Here is a 10327-nt window from a genome sequence, read left to right on the forward strand (position 1 = left end):
CTGGCCCAAGTACCTGACCTAGCCTCTTCTCTCAGAGGTACGTAGACGAGGTGGTGCGGAACTACACCTGGGTGCCTATAAGGAGCACCAACTACAGGTGAGTGGGGCAGGGCTGGGCCGGCAGGGAGAGGCGGGGGCAGCCCCAGAGCCCAGGGTCTGTGGGTGCCTAGCAGCTACAGCCATGATCCTCGTGGAGCACCAGCAGCTAGGGCTGCTCACTACTCACCCCAGGACTCTCGGTCCCCCAAGGGCCTCTTGCTGGCCCTTCGGGAACAAGGGCCATCTCCCGGAGCACAGGACAGAGACAAGACAGTGCATCTGATGTCTCCCTGTGCCACACTAGCCCCTCATGTCACCCCTGCCTGGACTGTACCCCTGGTTGTCTGCACCCAGGATGTCCCTCAGCACATCCCCAGGCCTGCTCTCAACAGGCACCACAGCCCTCGGAGGAGTACCCTGTGGTCAGTCCCAGGCAGTGCAGGCTGTCTTCCTGTGCCCCCAGAACTGGTCTCACTCACACCCCAATCCCAGTGTGTGGTTGCTTCTCACCGTGTAAGCCCCAGGCCTGCTTTTCACTGGCTTCACATGGCCTAAGTCCCTGGGGACCAAGGACCCAATCCTATGGCTGTGCACCCAGCAGCCTAGCTCACTGACAGTACTCTGGGCCTTGTGATTTTGCCGCTGGCCTGGCTAAGGAGGCTGCCTGGGTACCTGATGTGTGTTGGGGGGTGCTGCTGGAGGTGGGGAGTGGGGTGGGGACTTCCTCTGGGACTGGGCATTCTGAGGCCTCCATGAGAGTCTGGGGAATGACTCTCCCACAGCTAACAGGGAAAGGTGGCCCTGGTGGTCAGGAAAGGGGACATCACAGCCCAGGCCACTCTACCCAGCTCCCAGGCCATGGAGTGGGGGGATGGATGCCAGTGTGGCCCACCTCTCCCCAGCAGTGACAGATGCTTCTCCCCTCCCCTCCTCCTTAGCCTCGGGCTTGTGCTCCCGCCCTACAGCACCTTCTACCTCCAAGCCAACCTCAGCGACCAGATCCTGCAGGTCAAGTGTAAGTGGCCCGCCCCCTGCCTGCGCCCTGCACCCTTGCCTCTGCCCCGCACCCTGGCCGGCCCCAGGCAGCATAGCCAGCCACTGGCGGCAAAGGCAGCCCCTCCTGCCCAGTCTGCCCAACCCCACCCCCACCCCAGGCACCCGCAGGCTGGGGCACCAGCCATCGGAAAGTCTGTGGAAATCTGCATGCTCGCCTTTTCTCAGATTTGGTTCCAGATCATTCTCTCATGATTTCCGTTGAGGTTTTGGTTTTAGTTTCTCCTATTGCGTGTCTTCCCTCCTTAGCCTGCCTCCCCACCGCACACCCCTGGGGGCTGCATTCTTGGAAGACACCCCTTCCTCTCATTTCTCCTCCCCCCTGCGCCCTGTAGCTCTCCCCCTCTGTGGTGCCACACCCCCCAGGGTCTCTCTCCCCCTCCTCGCCCCCTCACTCATCCTCATTTCTCTCCTTTCTCTGACCCCCTCTGCCCTTCTGTCTCTCTCCCCCCTTCCTTCCCTTCTCTCTCCCCTTCTCCCTCCCTCCCTCCTTCTCTCTCCTTTCCCTGTACCCCCACCTTCTCTTCCCCCCTCCCTTCTGCTCCTTCCCTCTCCCCCTCTCCCAGCATCCCTAGTTTCTCTCCCTCCCTCCCTCTGCTCTCTTCCCCATCTTCATCCCCTACATCCCAACCCCCCTGCCTCTTCTTCCTTCTCCCTCACCCCCCTCTCCTCCTCTAGGACCTCTCTCCTTCCTTCCCTCCCTCGCCCACTCCTCTGCCTGTGGCTCATCCCTGCATGTCCTGCTCACCCTGGGCCTCCCCCAAGAGGCCTCCGGAGCCTGTGGCCCCGCCTGCCCACCGCCCGAAGTCACTGGGAGGGAGGCTGGGGCTCCGGCCCCACCGGGCGCCCCCCACCTGCCTGGCCGACTGGGGCTCATCTCCTTTGAGTTTTCTCGCTCTCTCTTTCTCTCTCATGTCGTTTTTTTGCAAGAAGTTTCCTTTCGGTATGATGATGAGACACAATATTTTCATTCAAACAGCCATTGAATAAAATATTGTTTGTGCCCCTCCCCTTCCCCTCCCCCTTTTCGTTTGTTTTTGTGTTTGTGTTGTTTTTGTTTTCCTCGCTTTCTCTCTTGGTGGACTGTCCCAGTGCCAATCAGCAAACTGAAGGGCAAGTATATTCAGAACCAGTGCACCCTCCTCTCCCCACCCCACCCACCCTCACACCCCTGCTTGCCCCCCTCCCTGCCCAGGACCAGCCAAACCCCTGCTCTCCAGGGCTCTCTCCCAGCATCCCCTTGGCTCCTCTAGTTCTTGCCTTTTCCCTCATCCCTAAAACCCCAATTACAGCCAGCGGCCCTTCTCCTGGCCCTGCCTGCAGGGTGGTCTCCGGGTGTTCTGAGAACTCAGGCCCCCTCCTCATCCTTCTTGCTCCCTCTGGGCAGGTCCCTGCCCATCCCCAAAATCTCTGTCCCTCCAAGACAGCTCAACAGTGGGGACAGGGCTGGATGCCTCTCCACCACCTCCCACCCAACAGGGCAGGAGTCCTGATAGGCAAGGGCTAGATGAATCCTCAGTGGGGCTTACGAGAGGCTTACGGGAAAGGAAAGCTGCAGCCACATGAGCCTTCCTCTGGGATAGTTCTCCCTCCTGTGATCTCTGGCAGATGGTCCAGAAGTTGGCAGCTCTCCAAGGAGTTGGCTCTGGAAGGCTCTGGAAGCCCCCCACTCTGATTCTGGGCAGGATAGGTCATCAGCCAGGCCACTGGGAGAGCAAGGCAGACCCAACCATCCAGGGCACTGGCCTAGGTGCTGACGCCCCTGTCCCCTGCTGCCTCCACTACTTTAGACTTTGCTAAAGCCTGCTGGCCCAGCTCAACCATGGTACCCACTGCCACTGGGGCAGGTGCTCAGGTATAGAGAAGGCCTTCCCCTGGGGAATAAAAGCAGACTCCCAGTGGTGCGCCTAGCCAGGAATGGAAGGAAATGTATCTGGACCCCAAAGGCCAGCAAAAGAGCTCAGAGGGAATCAATCTGGGAGTGAAGAAAAATTCTGGCACTTAGAGATACCCAAGCCAGAGACTCTGGAGTAACGTAGGCAATGAACTCACAGACTCGGGTGGAGAATAAGAGGAGTGGAGGGGGAAGCTCATGAGGGTCTCCACCACTGGTGCACAGAGATACCGCTCCCAGGGCATGCCTGGGTAGATGGGCATGGAGAGCAACCAGGGGATGGCCCAGGAAGCCCAAGGGGCCCTGTCCAGCTTAGTCCAGCAAAAGGGATATAGCTGGCCCCAGTGGCCTGGGTGGGGGTGGGGGATAGGCCCTACCCCCACTGGCTTGAGTTGTCTTTTCTCCCCCTTCCACATCCCTCCCAGTGTCCCCAGAAATGCAGGGCTCTGGTTACAATGACAACTACAGCCTAGTCTCCCTACCTCCTTTTTCTTTCTCCTCCTTCCCCTCCCCCACACCCGTTCCCTGTCGGCTTGTGTCCAAACCCTGCCTCACAGTCCCAACAGAAAGCAACAGTCCAACCAGTGACTGCCCAGTCCCTCCAGGCACCCCAAATCCACTTCCCAGAATCTTGCAGTGCATTGTGGGAGTATCTGGGAACACAGAAGACCCCTCTTCTGCAAAAATAAAGCCCTAGGGTGACAGAGAGGTCGGAACCTTGGTGAAGACAGGATTGGAAGGTGGGCTGCCCAGGGTGCAGCAGACCAAGGAGCAGGGGCACACCTCCAAGATGCGGATCAGCCAGGTAGCTGATCCACCTGGGCAGGGAGACACCACAGAGAAGCCTCAGATTCACTCACAAACCCACACAGAGACACTTGTATACATGCACACTTATGCAAACACACATGCTCTCCCATGTACATATATGCTGACTCTCAAACTTGTGCACAGCCTAACTGGTGGATCCCTGAAAAGCACCCCACTCTGGAGCCCCAGCACTCCTCTTTTGGCTGCTCTGAACCAACAGGTCCTGGAGGCTCGTTGTTCTTCCCCACCTGCCCTCATACCTCCAGCCCAAGAGGGCAGGTGTACAGGTTCAAGCAGGTGTCCCCTCCTGGCTCCCAGACCCTCCTCCCACAGCATGGGGACATTCCCAGATACCTCAAGAGTCTCCCCTCACCCAGCCTCCCAGCCCAGGAAGGACCGCTGGACCCCCACAATGCACTGCAGCCCAGCCCCAGCTGCCCATACCGTCTCTGGTTGGACTGTCTGTGCCCGTGAGAAATCCCTCGGTTTGGCCATGTTGATGCCTGACACAGAACAAAAGCAAGACCTACCAAAATGCAAACAGCTGCAGCAAAGAAAGAGAGATAAAAATCCGCAGCCAAAAGCCAATTCCCTTCCTCAAAGTCTCTTTGGAGGCAAAGGAAGCTCAGCATGCGGTTTTTTCCTTTATGGATATGATAAGAGCAAGACCGGTGCCTCCCCCAGACCATGCATATATATAGCAGTGTGTGTATATATATATGTGTGTGTGTGTGTCCGTGTATATGTGCTATACAGCCGTATGGAAGCATATACAGCCACGCCACGGGACTCACTGCCGACAGAGGACCAGGCCTGGGCAACATATTGGCTATAACTGCCCTCCTCCTGCGATGCTGTAGTCTCCACAGGCCCTCCACCCCTCCCCGCCCGCCCCTTCTCTCTGCCCGCCCCTTCTCTCTGGCTCGAACTTGAACGTGGAAGTGGCGGGTTCCCTCTTTGCTGGTGTCTCCCCCTCCCTCAAGCCACCCTCTTCCCTGTCCCTCCAGCCCTGTCAGCTCTGAGCCCCCTGGCCTCCTGCCTCCCCAGCCCCCGCCGGATAACCCCCCGTTTCTGTTGCAGATTTTGAGTTCCTGCTCCCCAGCAGCTTTGAGTCTGAAGGACATGTTTTCATTGCTCCCAGGTAGCTTGCGTGTGGCCTTGCTGAGGTGTCCTCCCCAACCCCAACTGCCCTGGCCCTGCCTCCTGCACTGCTGCCCGGAGCTCTGTGTGTGTGTGTCCTGTGCAGTGTCGCCCCCATCCCTACCCCCACCCCATGCATAGCCCCGTATGTGCGGCCATGTGCATACCCGGGCCATGCAGCCGCACCAGGCAGCAGTGGCCAGCCGCCGACAGCGCCAGCCCCCACTGAACCTGGGACAGGAGGGTTCCAGACTCCACTGCTCTTCCCTGCCTTCCCAGGCCACCAGGACGGACCCTTTCTGCCCTGGACAGGCTGTCCGCAGCACACTCTCCACTGGGCAGCTGCTGCTCTGGTCTGTGGTGCCCTTCCCACCCCCTGCCCCGCACCCCATCCTTGTCCTGTGTCAGTCAGTGTTTGTGTGGTCCGGGGATGAGCCAGCCAGAGCCCCTGTCAGCAGTGCTGAATTCAGGTGTGGTGGCTCACGGAGGATGGGGGGAGGTGGGGAGTACAAGGCCTTCAAAGAGCTGCTCTGTCAAGTGAGGGGTCGGGGCCCCGCACCCTGGACCAGCCCTGAAGTGCACAGTCAGCATGCACACACATCCTTGGGTGCACACCCTGTGCCTCTTGGCCCACAGTGAGGAGGCCGACAGGCCCCCAGGTGGTGAAGCCCTCCACTGTGACCTGGCTTTGGATGAGGGCAGGTGGATGCAGCCGACACAGACCCAGGGGCACTCTTGACTCTTGGCACCACACGGGGGCTCTGGACATTCCTGACCTCCATGTGTGTGCACGTGTGTGCATGCACCCACACATTTCTCTTGACTCTCTGTAGGTGTGTTTGTATTTGTGAGCAATTGTGTACATTCATAAGGGTCTGAATGTAAATGTGGGGTGGGCTGTGTGCCTGAATGACTGTGGAAATGAGTGAGAAAGGCCCGTGTGGCCCACATGACCCTGAGAGAGGGGACTGTTTATTTTTTTGACTTCTGTATCTTTGGCTTGGGAAAGCTCAATGAACACGTGTTGGGTGAGTGAATGAATGAAGTAATCCACAACCGTAAATGTACATATTATTGGGGGACGGGGGGTGGGGGGACGGCAGGGGAGTTGTATCTGAAGTACAACTGGATGGGTGTCACTCTGGATGTGTCTGGTGTGCCCGCTACCACAGAAGTACAGGCTGGGCACTGTACAAGACCATCGGGGCCAAAGAGCAAGTGGGTGCTGAAACCCCACCCCAGGTGCCCTCACCAAACCATGGGCCCTAGCACAGCCCAGGGAAGCAGTGCATTCTAAAAACTCCCAAAGTTGCTGCCTCCAGGCCAGTGGGAAGGCCTCTGGTGGCAGAAGTGTGAACAAGGGATTGGGCAGGAGAGAGAGGTCCATCTAGCAGGGTAGAAGGACTGCTCGCCAACATTTCCTGGGGACCAGAGCCCTAAGCAGGCCACCCATGCCCCCAAAGTTCCCATGTTCTCTGGCCCCGGTGCCTGAGCCCAGCAAGGGCCTTGAAGGAAGTGAGGGATCTTGCCTGTCTGCTTCTGGGGGAAGAGCATTCTGGGCTGGGGGAACAACCAGTCTGAGGCCCCACGTATTCCCATTGGCTTCCTGACACCCTCTGTGGTATGATGGACCACACTGAGACTTGGAGAGCTTGAGTGAGCTGTCCAGAGGTGCAAAGCCAGGAAGCGGCAGGCTGAGGTCTCACACCCAGGCTGACGAAGCCGGTGCCGGGACTTCACCCGCCCTGTGCCCGCGGGAACACGACAGCATACAGGCGGACCAGCCAGAAGTGACACACTGCCTGGGGCCTCCCAGGTGGGCCGTGTGGGTCCAGCTCCACACGTGGGAGGCGTGGGAGGCCCTGCAGGGCTATACCCAGGGGGGAGAAACAGCCAGGCTGGAGGAAGCAGACCATCATTCTTGTGTCAGCTCTGCCCTATTCAGACGTGGCAGCCTGCCAGGCATGTAGTGGCTACAGCCCATAAAAATACACATGCCCCTGCCTGAGGCCCAGGCTTCTCAGCCAACAGCCAGGCAGGCCTGTGGGGAAGCCTCAACACTACTGCTCTGTCCAGCCCCCCAAGCCTACTCTTCTTGCCCCTCCCCACCCCCAGAGAGTATTGCAAGGACCTGAATGCCTCAGACAACAACACCGAGTTCCTGAAAAACTTCATTGAGCTCATGGAGAAAGTGACTCCAGACTCCAAGCAGTGTGAGTGCCTGGTGGGGCAGCTGGGTCTGGGTAGTGCCCAGGCCAGAAGGGGGCAGCCCAAAAGAACCCAGAGATGGGGCAGGTGTGAGGCAGACCCAAGCCCAGGCAGTGAGGAAGGCTCCTTTGGAGCCTTGAGTATGTGGGGGAGAACGGACAGGAAGCCATGAGATGACACCCCCTCCACCCCTACCCTCCCGTTCCAGGCAACAACTTTCTTCTGCACAACCTAATCTTGGACACGGGCATCACACAGCAGCTGGTAGAGCGAGTGTGGCGGGACCAAGATCTCAACACGTAGGCACCACCCAGCCTGTGGGGGCAGGAGGTGGGGATGGGCCCGGAGGCCCTGGCCCTGCCCTGAAGAAGGCAGGCCTATGACTCACCTCCCTGCTGCACCCCGCCCCCCCCACCAGGTACAGCCTTCTGGCCGTGTTTGCTGCCACCGACGGCGGCATCACTCGCGTTTTCCCCAACAAGTAAGTGACCTACCCTGCCACCCAGCACCCTGCCCCTGCCTAGGACCCTGCCTCTGCCCTGCTGCCCACAGGCCTCTTTGCACCTGCTGAGACACGGTCCCCACACACCACCCCTTCCACCAACCTCTCTGTCTCGGATAACCAGAGCAGCTGAGGACTGGACGGAGAACCCGGAGCCCTTCAATGCCAGCTTCTATCGCCGTAGCCTGGACAACCACGGCTATATCTTCAAACCCCCACATCAGGATGGTGAGTGTTCTCCCAGGCGCCTAGCAGCAGGTGGGAAGTTGGGGCTTCCCTGTCTGCTCAGCCAGAGCTAGGTTCTGCTGTCTGAGACCCCTCTCAAACACGAGGCTAGCTGAGACTGGGGCAGATGAGAAGACAGAGCTAGGCTGTGCCGAACACTACACTGGGTACTGGGGGCTTGGCTTGGGCTTCTGGGTACACAGGCCCAGCACAGGGTGATCCATGTGCTCTACTCCTAACTTCCTCAACCCCCTCCAGCCCTGTTAAGGCCACTGGAGCTGGAGAATGACACGGTGGGCATCCTCGTCAGCACAGCTGTGGAGCTAAGCCTGGGCGGGCGCACACTGAGGCCAGCAGGTGAATGCCTGGGGCAGAGGTGGGGAAAGAGACGATGGGCAGGGTGCTGCCCGGGCAGGTGGGCATTGATGGCCCCTTGCTGTCCTCTCTAGTGGTAGGTGTTAAGCTGGACCTAGAGGCCTGGGCTGAGAAGTTCAAGGTGCTAGCCAGCAACCGTACCCACCAGGACCAGCCTCAGAAGGTACCTGGGTGGGGGTGGGGCCAGTAAGCCCAGCAGTACTAACTCTAGAGGCCCCCAGGAACCCCTAACACTCATTCAGAGTGGTTCCTGTGCCTCTGGGGAGGCAGTGGCTGTTGCAAATAGTGTGGGGACCCAGATATACGAAGGGTGATGGAGGGGGGAAACTATCAGGCACCTTACTGTCCTTGCTCTCTGCCCAGCAGTGTGGCCCTAGCAGCCACTGTGAGATGGACTGCGAGGTTAACAATGAGGTATGTGTGCCCTGAACCCTAGCTTACTCCAATCCCACACTTTAGTCCCCACTACAACTCCTAGCCCATCCCTTGGCCTGGGGGTCCCAACATCCCACTCTGACTTCACAGGTTTACCAGAGCTGGGGGGAGTGGTGGCCCTTCTACCCAACGACCCGACTGCCAGGGTCTGGGGAGGAAGATCTGTGCCTGAGTCTCCGTCTTCCTCCCCCTTCCCCACCTCTCAGGACCTGCTCTGTGTTCTCATTGATGATGGGGGATTCCTGGTGCTGTCAAACCAGAATCATCAGTGGGACCAGGTGAGGGTCAGGAAGAGGTTGGAAGGAGGGAGCCAGGGTTTGAGCCTTCTGGGGGTGTGGCACTACCTGCTCCGCGACTACCATTCCCTCCCATTCCCTCCCGGCCTTCCCAGGTGGGCAGGTTCTTCAGTGAGGTGGACGCCAACCTGATGCTGGCACTCTACAATAATTCCTTCTACACCCGCAAAGAGTCCTACGATTATCAGGCAGCCTGCGCCCCCCAGCCCCCTGGCAACCTGGGTGCTGCACCGCGGGGCGTCTTTGTGGTGAGCCTCAGCGATGCCTGGCCAGGAGATTGCGGGAGGAGTGGGGGGGGATGGGAGACCTGCCCACAGACGACGCTCCACTTCTGAGGAGAGAGCTGGGGGTGACCCGGGTCCAGGGACAGCAGTGGCAGCCCATGCCCCTCTCTTCACTGCAGCCCACCATTGCAGACTTCCTTAACCTGGCCTGGTGGACCTCCGCTGCAGCCTGGTGAGTCCCAGGGAGGAGGAGGGGAGGGCGGGGGCTCCCTGGGCAGGAGGGCACAAGAGAAGTGGTGGCGCAGGGCACTGGTCTCTGGTGAGCACTCTCACTCATACCCTGCAGGTCCTTGTTCCAGCAGCTCCTCTATGGCCTCATCTATCACAGCTGGTTCCAGGCAGGTAGGTCGGGCTCTGGAGGCCCCACCTCGAACCTCCCCTCCCCAGTCTAAGTTCAGACGACACCCCGGCCAAGAGGGGGCGGGGCTTACGGCTGAGCGCGGCTGGGGCCGGAGAGCCGGCCAGGGTGTACGGGTGGGGCTGAGGCGCTCTGGGCCCCGCAGACTCCGCGGAGGCCGAGGGGAGCCCCGAGGCGCGCGAGAGCAGCTGCGTCATGAAACAGACTCAGTACTACTTCGGGTCGGTGAACGCCTCCTACAACGCCATCATCGACTGCGGAAACTGCTCCAGGTGCCCGCGGGGAGCCGGACCCGAGGACCCAATGGGGCCCCGCGGGGGCCTGCCGGGTGGGCGGGGCCTGCGGCGGGGAGGGGAGGGGCGAGCCCCAACGCCCCGCCTTTCCGTGCCGCCTGCAGGCTGTTCCACGCGCAGAGACTGACCAACACCAACCTTCTCTTCGTGGTGGCCGAGAAGCCGCTGTGCAGCCAGTGTGAGGCTGGCCGGCTGCTGCAGAAGGAGACACACTGTATCCTGCCCCCGCTGCTCCCCGCCGCCCGCGCCCCCTCCCGTCCCCCGCGCCCCCTCCGTGCCCTGCCGCCTCCTTGACTCCCCACCCATGCCCAGCGGACGGCCCGGAGCAGTGTGAACTGGTGCAGAGACCGCGATACCGGAGAGGCCCGCACATCTGCTTTGACTACAACGCGACGGTGAGGAAGGGGCGGCGCAC

The 10327-nt window shown here is 60.1% G+C and overlaps 1 protein-coding gene across 8 annotated transcripts in view; it reads left to right on the plus strand.

Annotated features, from left to right (window-relative positions):
- Nucleotides 1-10327, plus strand: part of CACNA2D2 (calcium voltage-gated channel auxiliary subunit alpha2delta 2) — a 138301-nt gene that overhangs the window by 125798 nt on the left and 2176 nt on the right. For 2 of the 8 annotated variants that reach the window (XM_077858777.1, XM_077858784.1), the window contains 18 exons: nt 36-97; nt 978-1054; nt 2185-2205; nt 4877-4937; nt 7052-7149; nt 7353-7443; nt 7563-7625; nt 7771-7874; nt 8130-8228; nt 8321-8409; nt 8610-8660; nt 8888-8959; nt 9073-9225; nt 9381-9433; nt 9548-9603; nt 9765-9891; nt 10017-10125; nt 10218-10307. In XM_077858777.1, the coding sequence (XP_077714903.1) occupies nt 36-97; nt 978-1054; nt 2185-2205; nt 4877-4937; nt 7052-7149; nt 7353-7443; nt 7563-7625; nt 7771-7874; nt 8130-8228; nt 8321-8409; nt 8610-8660; nt 8888-8959; nt 9073-9225; nt 9381-9433; nt 9548-9603; nt 9765-9891; nt 10017-10125; nt 10218-10307 (1476 nt within the window). Of the gene's footprint in view, nt 1-35; nt 98-977; nt 1055-2184; nt 2206-4876; nt 4938-7051; nt 7150-7352; nt 7444-7562; nt 7626-7770; nt 7875-8129; nt 8229-8320; nt 8410-8609; nt 8661-8887; nt 8960-9072; nt 9226-9380; nt 9434-9547; nt 9604-9764; nt 9892-10016; nt 10127-10217; nt 10308-10327 lie in introns of all 8 variants that reach the window. The other 6 variants (XM_077858778.1, XM_077858779.1, XM_077858780.1 and 3 more) reach the window with 6 other exon arrangements.

Source organism: Canis aureus, chromosome 19, assembly GCF_053574225.1.
Source record: "Canis aureus isolate CA01 chromosome 19, VMU_Caureus_v.1.0, whole genome shotgun sequence".
In the NCBI taxonomy this organism is placed as follows: Eukaryota; Metazoa; Chordata; class Mammalia; order Carnivora; family Canidae; genus Canis; species Canis aureus.